Genomic DNA, 25576 nt, shown 5'->3' with positions numbered 1-25576 from the left:
AAGCTACCTGGTCTGTCGCTCCGCACTAAACTTCAGGTCTTCTCGGCCACGGTCATTCCCTCCCTTCTCTACGCTTGCGAAACGTGGACCCCCCTAATGGAACATCTTCGCCGGTTAGAAACATTTAGGCTGGCCTGCCTACGATCCATCCTGGGTTTAACCAGACTGGATTGTGTGAGGAGCTCACAAATCCTTGAAAGATCTGGGCAGGGTCCCATCGGTGAGCTCCTCCGGCAGGCAAGGCTGCGATGGCTGGGTCATGTAGCCCGCATGCCCAGCCACCGCATGCCGAAACAGCTTTTGTTTGGCCGGATTGAGGGGGCTAAGCGGGCGCGGCACGGGCTAGAGAAGAGATGGAGTGATGTGGTACAGGAGGACGTGGAGCTGAGTGGACTTGCCGATGACTGGTACCAGCGGTGTCAAGATCGGCCTCTGTGGAGGAGGCTCGTGAAGGATGCTACTGGGCAGTTGGAGGCAGTCGCCCTCCAACAACAACGGAGGGCGGAGGAGCGACGCTCACAACAGCGAGCGGAGCGCCGGGTGGCTAAAGCACAGCAGGTTGGCACAGTAGGGGGCACAGGTGGTGCATCAGCCAGTCATCTCAGTCAGTCGACCCGTGGCACCTGGGTCTGCCCAGTGACCTCCTGCCAGCGGGCGTTCGACACTTCACGTGGCCTCAGGGTGCACATAGCCTGGCACAAGCGTCGTGGTGACGTCACCGCCACTTAGTGGCGAATGGCGGTTGTTGTTGTTGTACACTGTGTGTGTGTACACTGTGTGTGTACAGTGTGTGTGTACACTGTGTGTGTGTACACTATGTGTATACAGTGTGTCACTGTGTGTGTATGTACACTGTGTGTGTGTACACTGTGTGTGTGTACACTATGTGTATAAACTGTGTGTGTACACTGTGTGTATGTACACTATGTGTATCCACTGTGTGTGTCACTGTGTGTCACTGTGTGTGTGTCACTGTGCCTGGCACAAGCTTGGTGGTGGGTGTACACCCAGGACCCCATTCCAACATAAAGTGGCCTGGTCTCAGTTATCTGATGAAAGTTGCATGCGAGAATTTCATCATCGCTTGCAGCTGGGATTGGCATCGTCCCCGACTCCTCCTGATGTCGAGGGTAAATGGGCGAGGTTTAGGACTGTGACTCATGCAGCTGCAATGGCTGCTTTGGGTACGCGGTCCAGACCTCCCCAGAGACCCTGGCTGACAGAGGAGGTGTTCAGGATGGTTGAGAAAAAGCGACAGGCCCACTGTCATCGGCTACAGAATCCCACGTCAGAGAATGAGGAGGCTTACCGCAGCCTTCGCTCGGAGGTTCGGAGAGCCGTGAGGCGCTGCAAGGATGGGTGGTGGTCGCAGGTTGCTGAGGAGATGGAGTCTGCCTCAGTGGCCCGTGATCACAAATCTCTATTTAACTCCATCAAAAAAGTAACCTGCAGCGCCACACCTATTACCATCATTAGGGGAAAAAACGGTGATCCAATTTCCGACCCCCAGGAACAGGTTCGCAGATTTGCTGAGCATTTCTGTGAGGTCCTGGGGGAGGGAAAATCCCTCAGCCAGGAAAACATCGTGGCACAAAGTGAGGATGACCCTGCTGAGGCTGCGGTGCCTCAAATATTGGAAGAAGTCACCCCCTGTGAGTGGCTGGCTGAGGTGCCATCTGCTGAGGAAGTATTGAAGGCGATCCGGAGTCTTAGACCAGGAAAGGCAGCGGGCAGAGATGATCTCCCAAGCGAAATGCTGAGGGAGGGTGGCGTTTGTGCACAGACTGCCCTATATGACATCATAACAACAGTCTGGACCACTGGACGGGTTCCGCAGGATTGGAAGGATGCCCTGGTGGTCCCCCTTTTTAAGAAGGGGGACCGCACAGACTGTAACAACTACAGGGGCATCTCACTCCTCAGTGTGCCGGGAAAGGTCCTGGCAAGGATTATTCAGCATCGCCTTGCCAGGCACGCTGAGGAGAGGCTTGCGGAGCCCCAATGCGATTTCAGGAAAGGGCGGTCCTGCACAGATGCCATATTTTCTGTCCGTCTGCTACAGCAGAGGTGTAGGGAATTCCAACAAGACCTACATCTCTGCTTTATTGACCTGGTCAAGGCCTATGATACCATCAGTAGGCCTGGGCTCTGGGTCGTTCTTCGTGCTTTTGGAGTACCTGACCCTCTGCTCACGATCATTAAGGACCTTCATGATGGTGAGCGGGCCCGGGTAAAACTACGTGGCCGGGAGTCAGAGCCATTCCCTGTACACCTTGGGGTGCGACAGGGATGTCCTCTGGCTCCCACATTATTTAACATCTATTTTGACCACGTAGTTCGTGAAGCCTTCAATAGCTGTACCGGGGGAATCTCCATATGGTACAGATATAATGGGAGGCTAATCGATGCCCGGGTGCGGTCAAGGGATGGCTCCCTATTACTCAACCACGTTATGTATGCTGATGACTTGGTAATAGCTGCTCAGTCAGAGGAGGAGTTGGAGACGCTGCTGCTGAGACTGGAGCGTGCCACTAAGAGGTGGGGCCTTACCATCAGCCCCACCAAAACTAAACACCTGCCTGGGTATTTTGTACCATCGGACACTCCACCCCCACAACTCCCAATCGGTGATGGGGCAGTTGTGGAGAGAGTGGAGAGTTTCCCATACCTGGGCAGTGTGCTTATGACTGGCTCCAGTTTAACAGCAGAGGTCTCACTCCGAATCAGTCGAGCGGCAATATCTTTTTATCGGTTGCGTAACGCTGTGTGGAAGCTACCTGGTCTGTCGCTCCGCAATAAACTTCAGGTCTTCTCGGCCACGGTCATTCCCTCCCTTCTCTACGCTTGCGAAACGTGGACCCCCCTAATGGAACATCTTCGCCGGTTAGAAACATTTAGGCTGGCCTGCCTACGATCCATCCTGGGTTTAACCAGACTGGATTGTGTGAGGAGCTCACAAATCCTTGAAAGATCTGGGCAGGGTCCCATCGGTGAGCTCCTCCGGCAGGCAAGGCTGCGATGGCTGGGTCATGTAGCCCGCATGCCCAGCCACCGCATGCCGAAACAGCTTTTGTTTGGCCGGATTGAGGGGGCTAAGCGGGCGCGGCACGGGCTAGAGAAGAGATGGAGTGATGTGGTACAGGAGGACGTGGAGCTGAGTGGACTTTCCGATGACTGGTACCAGCGGTGTCAAGATCGGCCTCTGTGGAGGAGGCTCGTGAAGGATGCTACTGGGCAGTTGGAGGCAGTCGCCCTCCAACAACAACGGAGGGCGGAGGAGCGACGCTCACAACAGCGAGCGGAGCGCCGGGTGGCTAAAGCACAGCAGGTTGGCACAGTAGGGGGCACAGGTGGTGCATCAGCCAGTCATCTCAGTCAGTCGACCCGTGGCACCTGGGTCTGCCCAGTGACCTCCTGCCAGCGGGCGTTCGACACTTCACGTGGCCTCAGGGTGCACATAGCCTGGCACAAGCGTCGTGGTGACGTCACCGCCACTTAGTGGCGAATGGCGGTTGTTGTTGTTGTTGTACACTATGTGTGTGTACACTGTGTGTGTACAGTGTGTGTGTACACTGTGTGTGTGTACACTATGTGTATACAGTGTGTCACTGTGTGTGTATGTACACTGTGTGTGTGTACACTGTGTGTGTGTACACTATGTGTATAAACTGTGTGCGTACACTGTGTGTATGTACACTATGTGTATACACTGTGTGTGTCACTGTGTGTCACTGTGTGTGTGTCACTGTGCCTGGCACAAGCTTGGTAGTGGGTGTACACCCAGGACCCCATTCCAACATAAAGTGGCCTGGTCTCAGTTATCTGATGAAAGTTGCATGCGAGAATTTCATCATCGCTTGCGGCTGGGATTGGCATCGTCCCCGACTCCTCCTGATGTCGAGGGTAAATGGGCGAGGTTTAGGACTGTGACTCATGCAGCTGCAATGGCTGCTTTGGGTACGCGGTCCAGACCTCCCCAGAGACCCTGGCTGACAGAGGAGGTGTTCAGGATGGTTGAGAAAAAGCGACAGGCCCACTGTCATCGGCTACAGAATCCCACGTCAGAGAATGAGGAGGCTTACCGCAGCCTTCGCTCGGAGGTTCGGAGAGCCGTGAGGCGCTGCAAGGATGGGTGGTGGTCGCAGGTTGCTGAGGAGATGGAGTCTGCCTCAGTGGCCCGTGATCACAAATCTCTATTTAACTCCATCAAAAAAGTAACCTGCAGCGCCACACCTATTACCATCATTAGGGGAAAAAACGGTGATCCAATTTCCGACCCCCAGGAACAGGTTCGCAGATTTGCTGAGCATTTCTGTGAGGTCCTGGGGGAGGGAAAATCCCTCAGCCAGGAAAACATCGTGGCACAAAGTGAGGATGACCCTGCTGAGGCTGCGGTGCCTCAAATATTGGAAGAAGTCACCCCCTGTGAGTGGCTGGCTGAGGTGCCATCTGCTGAGGAAGTATTGAAGGCGATCCGGAGTCTTAGACCAGGAAAGGCAGCGGGCAGAGATGATCTCCCAAGCAAAATGCTGAGGGAGGGTGGCGTTTGTGCACAGACTGCCCTATATGACATCATAACAACAGTCTGGACCACTGGACGGGTTCCGCAGGATTGGAAGGATGCTCTGGTGGTCCCCCTTTTTAAGAAGGGGGACCGCACAGACTGTAACAACTACAGGGGCATCTCACTCCTCAGTGTGCCGGGAAAGGTCCTGGCAAGGATTATTCAGCATCGCCTTGCCAGGCACGCTGAGGAGAGGCTTGCGGAGCCCCAATGCGATTTCAGGAAAGGGCGGTCCTGCACAGATGCCATATTTTCTGTCCGTCTGCTACAGCAGAGGTGTAGGGAATTCCAACAAGACCTACATCTCTGCTTTATTGACCTGGTCAAGGCCTATGATACCATCAGTAGGCCTGGGCTCTGGGTCGTTCTTCGTGCTTTTGGAGTACCTGACCCTCTGCTCACGATCATTAAGGACCTTCATGATGGTGAGCGGGCCCGGGTAAAACTACGTGGCCGGGAGTCAGAGCCATTCCCTGTACACCTTGGGGTGCGACAGGGATGTCCTCTGGCTCACACATTATTTAACATCTATTTTGACCACGTAGTTCGTGAAGCCTTCAATAGCTGTACCGGGGGAATCTCCATATTGTACAGATATAATGGGAGGCTAATCGATGCCCGGGTGCGGTCAAGGGATGGCTCCCTATTACTCAACCATGTTATGTATGCTGATGACTTGGTAATAGCTGCTCAGTCAGAGGAGGAATTGGAGACGCTGCTGCTGAGACTGGAGCGTGCCACTAAGAGGTGGGGCCTTACCATCAGCCCCACCAAAACTAAACACCTGCCTGGGTATTTTGTACCATCGGACACTCCACCCCCACAACTCCCAATCGGTGATGGGGCAGTTGTGGAGAGAGTGGAGAGTTTCCCATACCTGGGCAGTGTGCTTATGACTGGCTCCAGTTTAACAGCAGAGGTCTCACTCCGAATCAGTCGAGCGGCAATATCTTTTCATCGGTTGCGTAACGCTGTGTGGAAGCTACCTGGTCTGTCGCTCCGCACTAAACTTCAGGTCTTCTCGGCCACGGTCATTCCCTCCCTTCTCTACGCTTGCGAAACGTGGACCCCCCTAATGGAACATCTTCGCCGATCCATCCTGGGTTTAACCAGACTGGATTGTGTGAGGAGCTCACAAATCCTTGAAAGATCTGGGCAGGGTCCCATCGGTGAGCTCCTCCGGCAGGCAAGGCTGCGATGGCTGGGTCATGTAGCCCGCATGCCCAGCCACCGCATGCCGAAACAGCTTTTGTTTGGCCGGATTGAGGGGGCTAAGCGGGCGCGGCACGGGCTAGAGAAGAGATGGAGTGATGTGGTACAGGAGGACGTGGAGCTGAGTGGACTTGCCGATGACTGGTACCAGCGGTGTCAAGATCGGCCTCTGTGGAGGAGGCTCGTGAAGGATGCTACTGGGCAGTTGGAGGCAGTCGCCCTCCAACAACAACGGAGGGCGGAGGAGCGACGCTCACAACAGCGAGCGGAGCGCCGGGTGGCTAAAGCACAGCAGGTTGGCACAGTAGGGGGCACAGGTGGTGCATCAGCCAGTCATCTCAGTCAGTCGACCCGTGGCACCTGGGTCTGCCCAGTGACCTCCTGCCAGCAGGCGTTTGACACTTCACGTGGCCTCAGGGTGCACATAGCCTGGCACAAGCGTCGTGGTGACGTCACCGCCACTTAGTGGCGAATGGCGGTTGTTGTTGTTGTTGTACACTGTGTGTGTGTACACTGTGTGTGTACAGTGTGTGTGTACACTATGTGTATAAACTGTGTGTGTACACTGTGTGTATGTACACTATGTGTATACACTGTGTGTGTCACTGTGTGTCACTGTGTGTGTGTCACTGTGCCTGGCACAAGCTTGGTGGTGGGTGTACACCCAGGACCCCATTCCAACATAAAGTGGCCTGGTCTCAGTTATCTGATGAAAGTTGCATGCGAGAATTTCATCATCGCTTGCGGCTGGGATTGGCATCGTCCCCGACTCCTCCTGATGTCGAGGGTAAATGGGCGAGGTTTAGGACTGTGACTCATGCAGCTGCAATGGCTGCTTTGGGTACGCGGTCCAGACCTCCCCAGAGACCCTGGCTGACAGAGGAGGTGTTCAGGATGGTTGAGAAAAAGCGACAGGCCCACTGTCATCGGCTACAGAATCCCACGTCAGAGAATGAGGAGGCTTACCGCAGCCTTCGCTCGGAGGTTCGGAGAGCCGTGAGGCGCTGCAAGGATGGGTGGTGGTCGCAGGTTGCTGAGGAGATGGAGTCTGCCTCAGTGGCCCGTGATCACAAATCTCTATTTAACTCCCATCAAAAAAGTAACCTGCAGCGCCACACCTATTACCATCATTAGGGGAAAAAACGGTGATCCAATTTCCAACCCCCAGGAACAGGTTCGCAGATTTGCTGAGCATTTCTGTGAGGTCCTGGGGGAGGGAAAATCCCTCAGCCAGGAAAACATCGTGGCACAAAGTGAGGATGACCCTGCTGAGGCTGCGGTGCCTCAAATATTGGAAGAAGTCACCCCCTGTGAGTGGCTGGCTGAGGTGCCATCTGCTGAGGAAGTATTGAAGGCGATCCGGAGTCTTAGACCAGGAAAGGCAGCGGGCAGAGATGATCTCCCAAGCGAAATGCTGAGGGAGGGTGGCGTTTGTGCACAGACTGCCCTATATGACATCATAACAACAGTCTGGACCACTGGACGGGTTCCGCAGGATTGGAAGGATGCCCTGGTGGTCCCCCTTTTTAAGAAGGGGGACCGCACAGACTGTAACAACTACAGGGGCATCTCACTCCTCAGTGTGCCGGGAAAGGTCCTGGCAAGGATTATTCAGCATCGCCTTGCCAGGCACGCTGAGGAGAGGCTTGCGGAGCCCCAATGCGATTTCAGGAAAGGGCGGTCCTGCACAGATGCCATATTTTCTGTCCGTCTGCTACAGCAGAGGTGTAGGGAATTCCAACAAGACCTACATCTCTGCTTTATTGACCTGGTCAAGGCCTATGATACCATCAGTAGGCCTGGGCTCTGGGTCGTTCTTCGTGCTTTTGGAGTACCTGACCCTCTGCTCACGATCATTAAGGACCTTCATGATGGTGAGCGGGCCCGGGTAAAACTACGTGGCCGGGAGTCAGAGCCATTCCCTGTACACCTTGGGGTGCGACAGGGATGTCCTCTGGCTCCCACATTATTTAACATCTATTTTGACCACGTAGTTCGTGAAGCCTTCAATAGCTGTACCGGGGGAATCTCCATATGGTACAGATATAATGGGAGGCTAATCGATGCCCGGGTGCGGTCAAGGGATGGCTCCCTATTACTCAACCACGTTATGTATGCTGATGACTTGGTAATAGCTGCTCAGTCAGAGGAGGAGTTGGAGATGCTGCTGCTGAGACTGGAGCGTGCCACTAAGAGGTGGGGCCTTACCATCAGCCCCACCAAAACTAAACACCTGCCTGGGTATTTTGTACCATCGGACACTCCACCCCCACAACTCCCAATCGGTGATGGGGCAGTTGTGGAGAGAGTGGAGAGTTTCCCATACCTGGGCAGTGTGCTTATGACTGGCTCCAGTTTAACAGCAGAGGTCTCACTCCGAATCAGTCGAGCGGCAATATCTTTTCATCGGTTGCGTAACGCTGTGTGGAAGCTACCTGGTCTGTCGCGCCGCACTAAACTTCAGGTCTTCTCGGCCACGGTCATTCCCTCCCTTCTCTACGCTTGCGAAACGTGGACCCCCCTAATGGAACATCTTCGCCGGTTAGAAACATTTAGGCTGGCCTGCCTACGATCCATCCTGGGTTTAACCAGACTGGATTGTGTGAGGAGCTCACAAATCCTTGAAAGATCTGGGCAGGGTCCCATCGGTGAGCTCCTCCGGCAGGCAAGGCTGCGATGGCTGGGTCATGTAGCCCGCATGCCCAGCCACCGCATGCCGAAACAGCTTTTGTTTGGCCGGATTGAGGGGGCTAAGCGGGCGCGGCACGGGCTAGAGAAGAGATGGAGTGATGTGGTACAGGAGGACGTGGAGCTGAGTGGACTTGCCGATGACTGGTACCAGCGGTGTCAAGATCGGCCTCTGTGGAGGAGGCTCGTGAAGGATGCTACTGGGCAGTTGGAGGCAGTCGCCCTCCAACAACAACGGAGGGCGGAGGAGCGACGCTCACAACAGCGAGCGGAGCGCCGGGTGGCTAAAGCACAGCAGGTTGGCACAGTAGGGGGCACAGGTGGTGCATCAGCCAGTCATCTCAGTCAGTCGACCCGTGGCACCTGGGTCTGCCCAGTGACCTCCTGCCAGCGGGCGTTCGACACTTCACGTGGCCTCAGGGTGCACATAGCCTGGCACAAGTGTCGTGGTGACGTCACCGCCACTTAGTGGCGAATGGCGGTTGTTGTTGTTGTTGTACACTGTGTGTGTGTACACTGTGTGTGTACAGTGTGTGTGTACACTGTGTGTGTGTACACTATGTGTATACAGTGTGTCACTGTGTGTGTATGTACACTGTGTGTGTGTACACTGTGTGTGTGTACACTATGTGTATAAACTGTGTGTGTACACTGTGTGTATGTACACTATGTGTATACACTGTGTGTGTCACTGTGTGTCACTGTGTGTGTGTCACTGTGCCTGGCACAAGCTTGGTGGTGGGTGTACACCCAGGACCCCATTCCAACATAAAGTGGCTTGGTCTCAGTTATCTGATGAAAGTTGCATGCGAGAATTTCATCATCGCTTGCGGCTGGGATTGGCATCGTCCCCGACTCCTCCTGATGTCGAGGGTAAATGGGCGAGGTTTAGGACTGTGACTCATGCAGCTGCAATGGCTGCTTTGGGTACGCGGTCCAGACCTCCCCAGAGACCCTGGCTGACAGAGGAGGTGTTCAGGATGGTTGAGAAAAAGCGACAGGCCCACTGTCATCGGCTACAGAATCCCACGTCAGAGAATGAGGAGCTTACCGCAGCCTTCGCTCGGAGGTTCGGAGAGCCGTGAGGCGCTGCAAGGATGGGTGGTGGTCGCAGGTTGCTGAGGAGATGGAGTCTGCCTCAGTGGCCCGTGATCACAAATCTCTATTTAACTCCCATCAAAAAAGTAACCTGCAGCGCCACACCTATTACCATCATTAGGGGAAAAAACGGTGATCCAATTTCCAACCCCCAGGAACAGGTTCGCAGATTTGCTGAGCATTTCTGTGAGGTCCTGGGGGAGGGAAAATCCCTCAGCCAGGAAAACATCGTGGCACAAAGTGAGGATGACCCTGCTGAGGCTGCGGTGCCTCAAATATTGGAAGAAGTCACCCCCTGTGAGTGGCTGGCTGAGGTGCCATCTGCTGAGGAAGTATTGAAGGCGATCCGGAGTCTTAGACCAGGAAAGGCAGCGGGCAGAGATGATCTCCCAAGCAAAATGCTGAGGGAGGGTGGCGTTTGTGCACAGACTGCCCTATATGACATCATAACAACAGTCTGGACCACTGGACGGGTTCCGCAGGATTGGAAGGATGCCCTGGTGGTCCCCCTTTTTAAGAAGGGGGACCGCACAGACTGTAACAACTACAGGGGCATCTCACTCCTCAGTGTGCCGGGAAAGGTCCTGGCAAGGATTATTCAGCATCGCCTTGCCAGGCACGCTGAGGAGAGGCTTGCGGAGCCCCAATGCGATTTCAGGAAAGGGCGGTCCTGCACAGATGCCATATTTTCTGTCCGTCTGCTACAGCAGAGGTGTAGGGAATTCCAACAAGACCTACATCTCTGCTTTATTGACCTGGTCAAGGCCTATGATACCATCAGTAGGCCTGGGCTCTGGGTCGTTCTTTGTGCTTTTGGAGTACCTGACCCTCTGCTCACGATCATTAAGGACCTTCATGATGGTGAGCGGGCCCGGGTAAAACTACGTGGCCGGGAGTCAAAGCCATTCCCTGTACACCTTGGGGTGCGACAGGGATGTTCTCTGGCTCCCACATTATTTAACATCTATTTTGACCACGTAGTTCGTGAAGCCTTCAATAGCTGTACCGGGGGAATCTCCATATGGTACAGATATAATGGGAGGCTAATCGATGCCCGGGTGCGGTCAAGGGATGGCTCCCTATTACTCAACCACGTTATGTATGCTGATGACTTGGTAATAGCTGCTCAGTCAGAGGAGGAGTTGGAGACGCTGCTGCTGAGACTGGAGCGTGCCACTAAGAGGTGGGGCCTTACCATCAGCCCCACCAAAACTAAACACCTGCCTGGGTATTTTGTACCATCGGACACTCCACCCCCACAACTCCCAATCGGTGATGGGGCAGTTGTGGAGAGAGTGGAGAGTTTCCCATACCTGGGCAGTGTGCTTATGACTGGCTCCAGTTTAACAGCAGAGGTCTCACTCCGAATCAGTCGAGCGGCAATATCTTTTCATCGGTTGCGTAACGCTGTGTGGAAGCTACCTGGTCTGTCGCTCCGCACTAAACTTCAGGTCTTCTCGGCCACGGTCATTCCCTCCCTTCTCTACGCTTGCGAAACGTGGACCCCCCTAATGGAACATCTTCGCCGGTTAGAAACATTTAGGCTGGCCTGCCTACGATCCATCCTGGGTTTAACCAGACTGGATTGTGTGAGGAGCTCACAAATCCTTGAAAGATCTGGGCAGGGTCCCATCGGTGAGCTCCTCCGGCAGGCAAGGCTGCGATGGCTGGGTCATGTAGCCCGCATGCCCAGCCACCGCATGCCGAAACAGCTTTTGTTTGGCCGGATTGAGGGGGCTAAGCGGGCGCGGCACGGGCTAGAGAAGAGATGGAGTGATGTGGTACAGGAGGACGTGGAGCTGAGTGGACTTGCCGATGACTGGTACCAGCGGTGTCAAGATCGGCCTCTGTGGAGGAGGCTCGTGAAGGATGCTACTGGGCAGTTGGAGGCAGTCGCCCTCCAACAACAACGGAGGGCGGAGGAGCGACGCTCACAACAGCGAGCGGAGCGCCGGGTGGCTAAAGCACAGCAGGTTGGCACAGTAGGGGGCACAGGTGGTGCATCAGCCAGTCATCTCAGTCAGTCAACCCGTGGCACCTGGGTCTGCCCAGTGACCTCCTGCCAGCAGGCGTTCGACACTTCACGTGGCCTCAGGGTGCACATAGCCTGGCACAAGCGTCGTGGTGACGTCACCGCCACTTAGTGGCGAATGGCGGTTGTTGTTGTTGTTGTACACTGTGTGTGTGTACACTGTGTGTGTACAGTGTGTGTGTACACTGTGTGTGTGTACACTATGTGTATACAGTGTGTCACTGTGTGTGTATGTACACTGTGTGTGTGTACACTGTGTGTGTGTACACTATGTGTATAAACTGTGTGTGTACACTGTGTGTATGTACACTATGTGTATACACTGTGTGTGTCACTGTGTGTCACTGTGTGTGTGTCACTGTGCCTGGCACAAGCTTGGTGGTGGGTGTACACCCAGGACCCCATTCCAACATAAAGTGGCCTGGTCTCAGTTATCTGATGAAAGTTGCATGCGAGAATTTCATCATCGCTTGCGGCTGGGATTGGCATCGTCCCCGACTCCTCCTGATGTCGAGGGTAAATGGGCGAGGTTTAGGACTGTGACTCATGCAGCTGCAATGGCTGCTTTGGGTACGCGGTCCAGACCTCCCCAGAGACCCTGGCTGACAGAGGAGGTGTTCAGGATGGTTGAGAAAAAGCGACAGGCCCACTGTCATCGGCTACAGAATCCCACGTCAGAGAATGAGGAGGCTTACCGCAGCCTTCGCTCGGAGGTTCGGAGAGCCGTGAGGCACTGCAAGGATGGGTGGTGGTCGCAGGTTGCTGAGGAGATGGAGTCTGCCTCAGTGGCCCGTGATCACAAATCTCTATTTAACTCCATCAAAAAAGTAACCTGCAGCGCCACACCTATTACCATCATTAGGGGAAAAAACGGTGATCCAATTTCCGACCCCCAGGAACAGGTTCGCAGATTTGCTGAGCATTTATGTGAGGTCCTGGGGGAGGGAAAATCCCTCAGCCAGGAAAACATCGTGGCACAAAGTGAGGATGACCCTGCTGAGGCTGCGGTGCCTCAAATATTGGAAGAAGTCACCCCCTGTGAGTGGCTGGCTGAGGTGCCATCTGCTGAGGAAGTATTGAAGGCGATCCGGAGTCTTAGACCAGGAAAGGCAGCGGGCAGAGATGATCTCCCAAGCAAAATGCTGAGGGAGGGTGGCGTTTGTGCACAGACTGCCCTATATGACATCATAACAACAGTCTGGACCACTGGACGGGTTCCGCAGGATTGGAAGGATGCCCTGGTGGTCCCCCTTTTTAAGAAGGGGGACCGCACAGGGGCATCTCACTCCTCAGTGTGCCGGGAAAGGTCCTGGCAAGGATTATTCAGCATCGCCTTGCCAGGCACGCTGAGGAGAGGCTTGCGGAGCCCCAATGCGATTTCAGGAAAGGGCGGTCCTGCACAGATGCCATATTTTCTGTCCGTCTGCTACAGCAGAGGTGTAGGGAATTCCAACAAGACCTACATCTCTGCTTTATTGACCTGGTCAAGGCCTATGATACCATCAGTAGGCCTGGGCTCTGGGTCGTTCTTCGTGCTTTTGGAGTACCTGACCCTCTGCTCACGATCATTAAGGACCTTCATGATGGTGAGCGGGCCCGGGTAAAACTACGTGGCCGGGAGTCAAAGCCATTCCCTGTACACCTTGGGGTGCGACAGGGATGTTCTCTGGCTCCCACATTATTTAACATCTATTTTGACCACGTAGTTCGTGAAGCCTTCAATAGCTGTACCGGGGGAATCTCCATATGGTACAGATATAATGGGAGGCTAATCGATGCCCGGGTGCGGTCAAGGGATGGCTCCCTATTACTCAACCACGTTATGTATGCTGATGACTTGGTAATAGCTGCTCAGTCAGAGGAGGAGTTGGAGACGCTGCTGCTGAGACTGGAGCGTGCCACTAAGAGGTGGGGCCTTACCATCAGCCCCACCAAAACTAAACACCTGCCTGGGTATTTTGTACCATCGGACACTCCACCCCCACAACTCCCAATCGGTGATGGGGCAGTTGTGGAGAGAGTGGAGAGTTTCCCATACCTGGGCAGTGTGCTTATGACTGGCTCCAGTTTAACAGCAGAGGTCTCACTCCGAATCAGTCGAGCGGCAATATCTTTTCATCGGTTGCGTAACGCTGTGTGGAAGCTACCTGGTCTGTCGCTCCGCACTAAACTTCAGGTCTTCTCGGCCACGGTCATTCCCTCCCTTCTCTACGCTTGCGAAACGTGGACCCCCCTAATGGAACATCTTCGCCGGTTAGAAACATTTAGGCTGGCCTGCCTACGATCCATCCTGGGTTTAACCAGACTGGATTGTGTGAGGAGCTCACAAATCCTTGAAAGATCTGGGCAGGGTCCCATCGGTGAGCTCCTCCGGCAGGCAAGGCTGCGATGGCTGGGTCATGTAGCCCGCATGCCCAGCCACCGCATGCCGAAACAGCTTTTGTTTGGCCGGATTGAGGGGGCTAAGCGGGCGCGGCACGGGCTAGAGAAGAGATGGAGTGATGTGGTACAGGAGGACGTGGAGCTGAGTGGACTTGCCGATGACTGGTACCAGCGGTGTCAAGATCGGCCCCTGTGGAGGAGGCTCGTGAAGGATGCTACTGGGCAGTTGGAGGCAGTCGCCCTCCAACAACAACGGAGGGCGGAGGAGCGACGCTCACAACAGCGAGCGGAGCGCCGGGTGGCTAAAGCACAGCAGGTTGGCACAGTAGGGGGCACAGGTGGTGCATCAGCCAGTCATCTCAGTCAGTCGACCTGTGGCACCTGGGTCTGCCCCGTGACCTCCTGCCAGCGGGCGTTCGACACTTCACGTGGCCTCAGGGTGCACATAGCCTGGCACAAGCGTCGTGGTGATGTCACCGCCACTTAGTGGCGAATGGCGGTTGTTGTTGTTGTACACTGTGTGTGTGTACACTGTGTGTGTACAGTGTGTGTGTACACTGTGTGTGTGTACACTATGTGTATACAGTGTGTCACTGTGTGTGTATGTACACTGTGTGTGTGTACACTGTGTGTGTGTACACTATGTGTATAAACTGTGTGTGTACACTGTGTGTATGTACACTATGTGTATACACTGTGTGTGTCACTGTGTGTCACTGTGTGTGTGTCACTGTGCCTGGCACAAGCTTGGTGGTGGGTGTACACCCAGGACCCCATTCCAACATAAAGTGGCCTGGTCTCAGTTATCTGATGAAAGTTGCAAGCGAGAATTTCATCATCGCTTGCGGCTGGGATTGGCATCGTCCCCGACTCCTCCTGATGTCGAGGGTAAATGGGCGAGGTTTAGGACTGTGACTCATGCAGCTGCAATGGCTGCTTTGGGTACGCGGTCCAGACCTCCCCAGAGACCCTGGCTGACAGAGGAGGTGTTCAGGATGGTTGAGAAAAAGCGACAGGCCCACTGTCATCGGCTACAGAATCCCACGTCAGAGAATGAGGAGGCTTACCGCAGCCTTCGCTCGGAGGTTCGGAGAGCCGTGAGGCACTGCAAGGATGGGTGGTGGTCGCAGGTTGCTGAGGAGATGGAGTCTGCCTCAGTGGCCCGTGATCACAAATCTCTATTTAACTCCATCAAAAAAGTAACCTGCAGCGCCACACCTATTACCATCATTAGGGGAAAAAACGGTGATCCAATTTCCAACCCCCAGGAACAGGTTCGCAGATTTGCTGAGCATTTCTGTGAGGTCCTGGGGGAGGGAAAATCCCTCAGCCAGGAAAACATCGTGGCACAAAGTGAGGATGACCCTGCTGAGGCTGCGGTGCCTCAAATATTGGAAGAAGTCACCCCCTGTGAGTGGCTGGCTGAGGTGCCATCTGCTGAGGAAGTATTGAAGGCGATCCGGAGTCTTAGACCAGGAAAGGCAGCGGGCAGAGATGATCTCCCAAGCGAAATGCTGAGGGAGGGTGGCGTTTGTGCACAGACTACCCTATATGACATCATAACAACAGTCTGGACCACTGGACGGGTTCCGCAGGATTGGAAGGATGCCCTGGTGGTCCCCCTTTTTAAGAAGGGGGACCGCACAGACTGTAACAACTACAGGGGCATCTCACTCCTCAGTGTGCCGGGAAAGGTCCTGGCAAGGATTATTCAGCATCGCCTTGCCAGGCACGCTGAGGAGAGGCTTGCGGAGCCCCAATGCGATTTCAGGAAAGGGCGGTCCTGCACAGATGCCATATTTCTGTCCGTCTGCTACAGCAGAGGTGTAGGGAATTCCAACAAGACCTACATCTCTGCTTTATTGACCTGGTCAAGGCCTATGATACCATCAGTAGGCCTGGGCTCTGGGTCGTTCTTCGTGCGTTTGGAGTACCTGACCCTCTGCTCACGATCATTAAGGACCTTCATGATGGTGAGCGGGCCCGGGTAAAACTACGTGGCCGGGAGTCAAAGCCATTCCCTGTACACCTTGGGGTGCGACAGGGATGTCCTCTGGCTCCCACATTATTTAACATCTATTTTGACCACGTAGTTCGTGAAGCCTTCAATAGCTGTACCGGGGGAATCTCCATATGGTACAGATATAATGGGAGGCTAATCGATGCCCGGGTGCGGTCAAGGGATGGCTCCCTATTACTCAACCACGTTATGTATGCTGATGACTTGGTAATAGCTGCTCAGTCAGAGGAGGAGTTGGAGACGCTGCTGCTGAGACTGGAGCGTGCCACTAAGAGGTGGGGCCTTACCATCAGCCCCACCAAAACTAAACACCTGCCTGGGTATTTTGTACCATCGGACACTCCACCCCCACAACTCCCAATCGGTGATGGGGCAGTTGTGGAGAGAGTGGAGAGTTTCCCATACCTGGGCAGTGTGCTTATGACTGGCTCCAGTTTAACAGCAGAGGTCTCACTCCGAATCAGTCGAGCGGCAATATCTTTTCATCGGTTGCGTAACGCTGTGTGGAAGCTACCTGGTCTGTCGCTCCGCACTAAACTTCAGGTCTTCTCGGCCACGGTCATTCCCTCCCTTCTCTACGCTTGCGAAACGTGGACCCCCCTAATGGAACATCTTCGCCGGTTAGAAACATTTAGGCTGGCCTGCCTACGATCCATCCTGGGTTTAACCAGACTGGATTGTGTGAGGAGCTCACAAATCCTTGAAAGATCTGGGCAGGGTCCCATCGGTGAGCTCCTCCGGCAGGCAAGGCTGCGATGGCTGGGTCATGTAGCCCGCATGCCCAGCCACCGCATGCCGAAACAGCTTTTGTTTGGCCGGATTGAGGGGGCTAAGCGGGCGCGGCACGGGCTAGAGAAGAGATGGAGTGATGTGGTACAGGAGGACGTGGAGCTGAGTGGACTTGCCGATGACTGGTACCAGCGGTGTCAAGATCGGCCCCTGTGGAGGAGGCTCGTGAAGGATGCTACTGGGCAGTTGGAGGCAGTCGCCCTCCAACAACAACGGAGGGCGGAGGAGCGACGCTCACAACAGCGAGCGGAGCGCCGGGTGGCTAAAGCACAGCAGGTTGGCACAGTAGGGGGCACAGGTGGTGCATCAGCCAGTCATCTCAGTCAGTCGACCCGTGGCACCTGGGTCTGCCCCGTGACCTCCTGCCAGCGGGCGTTCGACACTTCACGTGGCCTCAGGGTGCACATAGCCTGGCACAAGCGTCGTGGTGATGTCACCGCCACTTAGTGGCGAATGGCGGTTGTTGTTGTTGTACACTGTGTGTGTGTACACTGTGTGTGTACAGTGTGTGTGTACACTGTGTGTGTGTACACTATGTGTATACAGTGTGTCACTGTGTGTGTATGTACACTGTGTGTGTGTACACTGTGTGTGTGTACACTATGTGTATAAACTGTGTGTACACTGTGTGTATGTACACTATGTGTATACACTGTGTGTGTCACTGTGTGTCACTGTGTGTGTGTCACTGTGCCTGGCACAAGCTTGGTGGTGGGTGTACACCCAGGACCCCATTCCAACATAAAGTGGCCTGGTCTCAGTTATCTGATGAAAGTTGCAAGCGAGAATTTCATCATCGCTTGCGGCTGGGATTGGCATCGTCCCCGACTCCTCCTGATGTCGAGGGTAAATGGGCGAGGTTTAGGACTGTGACTCATGCAGCTGCAATGGCTGCTTTGGGTACGCGGTCCAGACCTCCCCAGAGACCCTGGCTGACAGAGGAGGTGTTCAGGATGGTTGAGAAAAAGCGACAGGCCCACTGTCATCGGCTACAGAATCCCACGTCAGAGAATGAGGAGGCTTACCGCAGCCTTCGCTCGGAGGTTCGGAGAGCCGTGAGGCGCTGCAAGGATGGGTGGTGGTCGCAGGTTGCTGAGGAGATGGAGTCTGCCTCAGTGGCCCGTGATCACAAATCTCTATTTAACTCCATCAAAAAAGTAACCTGCAGCGCCACACCTATTACCATCATTAGGGGAAAAAACGGTGATCCAATTTCCAACCCCCAGGAACAGGTTCGCAGATTTGCTGAGCATTTCTGTGAGGTCCTGGGGGAGGGAAAATCCCTCAGCCAGGAAAACATCGTGGCACAAAGTGAGGATGACCCTGCTGAGGCTGCGGTGCCTCAAATATTGGAAGAAGTCACCCCCTGTGAGTGGCTGGCTGAGGTGCCATCTGCTGAGGAAGTATTGAAGGCAATCCGGAGTCTTAGACCAGGAAAGGCAGCGGGCAGAGATGATCTCCCAAGCGAAATGCTGAGGGAGGGTGGCGTTTGTGCACAGACTACCCTATATGACATCATAACAACAGTCTGGACCACTGGACGGGTTCCGCAGGATTGGAAGGATGCCCTGGTGGTCCCCCTTTTTAAGAAGGGGGACCGCACAGACTGTAACAACTACAGGGGCATCTCACTCCTCAGTGTGCCGGGAAAGGTCCTGGCAAGGATTATTCAGCATCGCCTTGCCAGGCACGCTGAGGAGAGGCTTGCGGAGCCCCAATGCGATTTCAGGAAAGGGCGGTCCTGCACAGTGTGTGTACACTGTGTGTGTGTGTACACACACACACAGTGTACACTGTGTGTATAGACTCTGTGTGTACACTGTGTATAGACTCTGTGTGTACACTGTGTGTGTGTACACTGTGTGTGTGTGTGTGTACACTGTTTGTGTCCGCATTGAACCGAACCCCCGGCAAGGCCATCTACTTAATGACGAGAGAAAATTCACACGAAATGTCCTTTTCAATGAAGTCTTCCAGATGTAAATTGATACAAGCTTTTAATGAGGAAATAAAATCATCTAATTCAAAACACAACACAATTCCAAGATGTTTCATTTTAAAACTTCAAAACGGAGCATGGGGTACTTGCGTGAATGCGTCTTTCGTGTTCAAATGTTGTGACTTTCCTGGCCTGAAGGTCGTCAATGTGTTGGACCCTTATTGGTGCACAGCGTCTCAACAACAGTAGTGGGGTTTGCTTCAACCGATGGTCACGGACATCCAGACGTGAATCAGCAAGGTGCATTTCTAGTCCCAGTTAGACAAAATCTAGGTCAACACGTAAGACAAAACTACAATTCGTGTTGTAGAGAATGTACCTCCTCCTATACGTGTAACTTTTAAGTGGTATGCCTTGTAACTGATGAATGATCCGAGCGTGCTCCCTATTTCAAAGACGATGAGTTGCTCCAGAGGCAGACGCTTCGTGAAACACAAAAGTACCCTTTGACCTGTATCACAAGAACAACGGGTCTCACCTGAGTTCTCTGTACAGGTTACTTCCAAACACACACACACACACTTTGTCCTAACATCACTTATTCAATGTTTGACCCTCAGACAAAATATTACATGTACGCGCACAATCAGACAAGTAATAATTCTAAATTATTGACGGGCATATTAACAAAATTGAATTACTGCAGCGAAATTGACTGCATCACGTTACATCGTATTAACAAGAAGTTATTTTACAAATACGCACCGTCTGCTTAACAGTGTATGTACAACGTACTATTGTTGCATCATTCAAAACGAGTAGGCCGTTGCATGCTGGCGTCTGGGTCAAAATGTAGCAAATTCTAAACATTACGCTACAAATAATAGATCACGGCACTTCGATGGCAACACAAGCAATCGTCATCAGGTGGGACAAGCACAGCAGCAAGAAGAAGAAACTGCTGGAGTAGGCGCCTACTACTTCAGCAGTTTCTCTTGCTGTGGTTGTCCCACCTGATGACGATTGCTTGTGTTGTGATCTAAACGCCGTGATCTGTTATGTTTCTACCCACGTGGTGACTTTACCGAAATAACTCAACAGTGTGGATTCCTGCAGTCACGAAAGCTTCGAATCAAGATTGCCTACAAACTACACAACTGAGATGACGCATCAATCATCGCCCCCTACTGACAGGCTCTTGTCCACATGCAGGCCGGTGCAGGGCCACCACCTTGTGCCACACAGGGGCAGCTGCTACTTGGGGATGCTCTTCAAGTGTTACAGACGAGGTACGACATAAAACTCCGAGTTGCCGAGGCGATAAGGCAAGCACCGTGTAAATGCAATTATGATAACATAGTGAATGCTTGGGGGCTTATTGTCTCTCGCTCCTGGTAAAAGATCTACCCAACCCACAGGTCTACAAAGACGGGCCGCTCTTACTCTGCAGGTTGAACCTAGCCATTGAGTGTCCAACTTCACGTTCTTGTCATTAAAGGCCTTTGACAAAGGTGCATCTATTGGAGCGACATCATCTCAAGCTTACACATCTATCGGGTCTCCACTTGACTTTGCATTGTCTCGGAGGAAGTCCACCCACACCTCCACTTCCACAAACTGCTGGGAGTTGCCTCGCTCTGCCTCACAGTCAGAATTCTCCTCCTGCTTTACGTTGCCTCCATCGATGTGAAGGTCCCATTTTGGAGTTGAAGCTTCATCTTCACATTTTACCTTCACTTCTTCCCTCTTCACCATCACTTCTTCACATTTCACCTCGATACCTTTAAAAGTGTCCAAGCTGGGATTTTTTTCCGGTTCGTGTTTCATGAGGGATGGGCTCATTGCGGCACTTTGACTTTCACAAGCTGATTTCAGACTGCACTCCTTGTGGATCTTCTGATGCTTCTGTGTACTCTGGTGTGTTTTAAGAGCAGATGACTGTGAAAATGCCTTCCCACACACACTGCACTTGAAGGGTTTCTCTCCCGTGTGTGTACTCTGGTGTGTATTAAGAGCAGATGGCTGTGAAAATGTCTTCCCACACACACTGCACCTGAAGGGTTTCTCTCCCGTGTGTGTTCTCTGGTGTGTTTTAAGAGCAAATGACTGTACAAATGCCTTCCCACATACAGTACACTTGAAGGGGTTCTCTCCCGTGTGTGTTCTCTGTTGTGTTTAAAGAGCAGATGAATCTGAAAATGTCTTCCCACACACAGTGCACTTGAAGGGTTTCTCTCCCGTGTGTGTTCTCTGGTGTTTTTAAAGAGCAGATGAATCTGAAAATGCCTTTCCACACACACTGCACTTGAAGGGGTTCTCTCCTGTGTGTGTTCTCTGGTGTGTTTTAAGAGCAAATGAATCTGAAAATGTCTTCCCACACACACTGCACTTGAAGGGTTTCTCTCCCGTGCATGTTCTCTGGTGTCTTTGAAGATGAGATGAATCTGAAAATGCTTTTCCACACACACTGCACTTGAAGGGTTTCTCTCCTGTGTGTTCTTTGGTGTGTTTTAAGAGCAAATGAACCTGAAAATGTCTTCCGACACACACTGCACCTGAAGGGCTTCTCTCCCGTGTGTGTTCTCTGGTGCTTTTTAAGAGATGAATGTGAAAATGTCTTCCCACACACTGCACCTGAAGGGTTTCTCTCCCGTGTGTGTTCTCTGGTGCTTTTTAAGAGTAGATGAATGTGAAAATGTCTTCCCACACACTGCACCTGAAGGGTTTCTCTCCAGTGTGTGTTCTCTGGTGTGTTTTAAGAGTAGATGAATCTGAAAATGTCTTCCCACACACAGTGCAATTGAAGGGTTTCTCTCCTCTGTGTGTTCTCTGGTGTGTTACAAGAGTAGATGACTGTGCAAACGCCATCCCGCACATCGTGCACCTAAAGGGTTTCTCTCCTGTGTGTGTTCTCTGGTGTGTTACAAGATCAGATGACTGTGCAAATGCCTTCACGCACACACTGCACTTGAAGGGTTTCTCTCCTGTGTGTGTTCTCTGGTGTTTTTTAAGAGTAGATAAATCTGAAAATGTCTTCCCACACACACTGCACTTGAAGGGTTTCTCTCCTGTGTGTGTTCTCTGGTGTTTTTTTAAGAGTAGATAAATGTGAAAATGCCTTCCCACACACTGCACTTGAAGGGGTTCTCTCCCGTGTGTGTTCTCTGGTGTGTTTTAAGAGCAAATGAATCTGCAAATGTCTTCCCACACACAGTGCACTTGAAGGGTTTCTCTCCCGTGTGTGTTCTCTGGTGTCTTTGAAGATGAGATGAATATGCAAATGTCTTCCCACACACAGTGCAATTGAAGGGTTTCTCTCCTGTGTGTGTTCTCTGGTGTGTTACAAGATTACATGACTGTGCAAACGCCATCCCGCACATCGTGCACCTGAAGGGTTTCTCTCCTGTGTGTGTTCTCTTGTGTTTTACAAGATCAGATGACTGTGCAAATGCCTTCACGCACACACTGCACTTGAAGGGTTTCTCTCCTGTGTGTGTTCTCTGGTGTTTTTTAAGAGTAGATAAATCTGAAAATGTCTTCCAACACACACTGCACTTGAAGGGTTTCTCTCCTGTGTGTGTTCTCTGGTGATTTTTAAGAGTAGATAAATGTGAAAATGCCTTCCCACACACACTGCACTTGAAGGGTTTCTCTCCCGTGTGTGTTCTCTGGTGTGTTTTAAGAGCAAATGAATCTGCAAATGTCTTCCCACACACACTGCACTTGAAGGGTTTCTCTCCCGTGTGTGTTCTCTGGTGTCTTTGAAGATGAGATGAATATGAAAATGTCTTCCCACACACAGTGCAATTGAAGGGTTTCTCTCCTGTGTGTGTTCTCTGGTGTGTTACAAGATTACATGACTGTGCAAACGCCATCCCGCACATCGTGCAACTGAAGGGTTTCTCTCCCGTGTGTGTTCTCTGGTGTTTTACAAGATCAGATGACTGTGCAAATGCCTTCACGCACACACTGCACTTGAAGGGTTTCTCTCCTGTGTGTGTTCTCTGGTGTTTTTTAAGAGTAGATAAATCTGAAAATGTCTTCCCACACACACTGCACTTGAAGGGTTTCTCTCCCGTGTGTGTTCTCTGGTGTCTTTGAAGATGAGATGAATATGAAAATGTCTTCCCACACACAGTGCAATTGAAGGGTTTCTCTCCTGTGTGTGTTCTCTGGTGTGTTACAAGATTACATGACTGTGCAAACGCCATCCCGCACATCGTGCAACTGAAGGGTTTCTCTCCCGTGTGTGTTCTCTGGTGTTTTACAAGATCAGATGACTGTGCAAATGCCTTCACGCACACACTGCACTTGAAGGGTTTCTCTCCTGTGTGTGTTCTCTGGTGTTTTTTAAGAGTAGATAAATCTGAAAATGTCTTCCCACACACACTGCACTTGAAGGGTTTCTCTCCTGTGTGTGTTCTCTGGTGTGTTACAAGATTACATGACTGTGCAAACGCCATCCCGCACATCGTGCACCTGAAGGGTTTCTCTCCTGTGTGTGTTCTCTGGTGTTTTTTAAGAGTAGATAAATCTGAAAATGCCTTCCCACACACACTGCACTTGAAGGGTTCCTCTCCCGTGTGTGTTCTCTGGTGATTTTTAAGAGCAGATGACCATGAAAATGCCTTCCCACACACAGTACATTTGAAGGGTTTCTCTCCTGTGTGACTTCTCTGGTGCCGTGTCAGATTTCCAGTTCGGTCCGTGCTGTATGCACGCTGGTCGCATTGTTGACTTGTCGTACCGAGCTGCGCTGACTGCCTTTGCTCCATCAGAACAATTCTGCAGAGGAAGCGTCAGCTGCAGACAGAAAAAAAGAATATCCACACCATCTACACGTCAGGTACAGAAGAATGCACACGTGACTTACACGTCTATACTTATTAATATATTCATGATGTAGTGAAAAAAATTCCCAAATTAATCAGATTTGATGAACGTGCAAATGCCTTCACGCACAGAGTGCACCTGAAGGGTTTCTCTCCACGGGCTGTTATGGCACGCAATGAGAGGGAAAATGTCATTAATATGCCTGGAAGCCTTCATATCTTCAAGATGAATGTTAACCCAAAACTCTAAGCACACAATTTCGGCTGACTACAAAAGAAATATTTATGAAAGCTAAATTCGGCTGACATAGCCAAGGGTGTTGAAAACAATACTATTTCTGTTGTGCAGAAATGCATTAATTAACGTTCAATCGCAACTCAGGTGTGAATCCAGGCTATGTCCTTGAATGCTGGGGATGAACAGTTCCGACTTCAGCTGAATGTGTGTGCTGTGTTAACTTCCTGTTTCCATTTGTATAAAGAGTTCCAGAGGAAAACAAAAATAAATTATTGTTTTATATATCCTCGTGTTCAACAGAGTTAATAGACTTTACTTCAAACACAAACTTGACACTGTCACACACTGCCATGGGTAAACAGGTGGTGGTGTGACCAGAACCATGCCTGGCCACCTTCATCTGCTCAGCATTAATTCTTCCTCACTCCACCAAGTAATGAATCGAGGATCAATCAACATAGCCGAGGCTATCCGTGTCTCTGTCTCTCTCTCCCCGTGGTGAAGGTGTTCCCCTCCACACATTCAGAGTCAACAGCGGCACGCGCTTAGCGTTTTTGACCGATAGATACATTGACACACGTATTGTTGGTTCTTTCAGTAAAGTCACGTAGATAGAAAATAAAAATAACAGATTAAATTCAATAACCACTTGTGTTGCGATCAAAACGTCGTAGGTTTTTTGCTTTATTTACAATTATTAATTATTTTTCATTTAATTTATTATCTGTTATTTTTATTTAATTTTCTATCTACGTGACTTTACCGAAAGAACCAAGAATATTAATTCCTGCAGTCACCAAAGTTTTAAGTCAAAACATTCACACACGTTGACAAAGCCTCACCTTGTGTTGTTGTGGGCAGGTCGCTTCTGATAACAAGAGCGGTATAGCAGCTCAAGCGGGCTTGGCCTGCTGAAAAAAATAAAAACTGCGTGAATATTTACAATAAAACAAAGTTACAAAGTGGCGAGCCGGGTGAAGACAAATTAAACTTAAGCGAGATAATTAAAGTGAATGCAATCAGGCGAGGGCAGGAGGCAAGGCCCCGCGTGGCTAGGCCCCGCGCTGTAAAGTTCCAACCTGGACATCGATTCCTATGCTCGCTGCTACTCAACTGACATCCCTACGAGAGAGAGGCTCTACCTTGGTAAACAACAACAACCACCACCACCACAACCACCACAACGATGAGAATTTCTCACCTCGGATTTCAGTGCAAGAGCGCAGGCGGCAGCTTCCTGTTGCCTCGCGACAGCAAGGAGTAGTATGACATCACATCCTCCCACGAGCGGCTCTGTAACTGAATTAATTATGTTAATGAACCCGGCCCATATGTCGAGGTGTGGGGGCGTGGGCGCTGAACCCTTCGTAATAAACTCGCGACGGCTTTAACGAATACATTATGTTAATGAGCCACCAGTCACTGGGCGTAGTTTTGCCCAAATAAGGATTGCCACTGTAACATCGGCCGCGACCCAAGCGGAGGTGACGTCACGCTCAAGAGCGTGGTGGACGGGTGAAAACCTTGGTGACATGACGTCACTATGGAGGTACACCTCCCCATGGCGTTTCACGCCGATGAGGTAATGCAGAGTGGTGACGTCACAGAGCGGGGTTGGATTTTAAGTTGTTTTAGATTCATTTTCCATTGCTCCCTCCCTTGGGTGTGTGAGCTCAGCAACAACGTGGACTGTGTGTGTGTACACTGTGTGTATACACTGTGTGTATACTGTGTGTGTACACTGTGTGTGTGTACACTGTGTGTGTACACTGTGTGTGTGTA

At 51.9% G+C, this 25576-nt stretch overlaps 1 protein-coding gene across 1 annotated transcript; it reads right to left on the bottom strand.

Annotated features, from left to right (window-relative positions):
• Window positions 1-19737: 19737 nt before the first annotated feature.
• LOC142915553 (uncharacterized) lies at window positions 19738-23516 on the bottom strand. The gene has a single exon (XM_076061328.1). It carries the CDS (start codon window positions 23497-23499, stop codon window positions 21817-21819), a length of 1683 nt encoding a protein of 560 aa, XP_075917443.1. The 5' UTR covers window positions 23500-23516; the 3' UTR covers window positions 19738-21816.
• Between the last annotated feature and the right edge of the window lie 2060 nt (window positions 23517-25576).

Source organism: Petromyzon marinus, unplaced genomic scaffold (assembly GCF_048934315.1).
Source record: "Petromyzon marinus isolate PM22_M1 ecotype Great Lakes invasive population unplaced genomic scaffold, UKy_Petmar_22M1.pri1.0 PM_G_Scaffold_32, whole genome shotgun sequence".
NCBI classification, from domain to species: Eukaryota; Metazoa; Chordata; class Hyperoartia; order Petromyzontiformes; family Petromyzontidae; genus Petromyzon; species Petromyzon marinus.
Note: the sequence above shows the minus strand (reverse complement) of the source record. Positions and strands in the feature narration are given on the sequence as shown.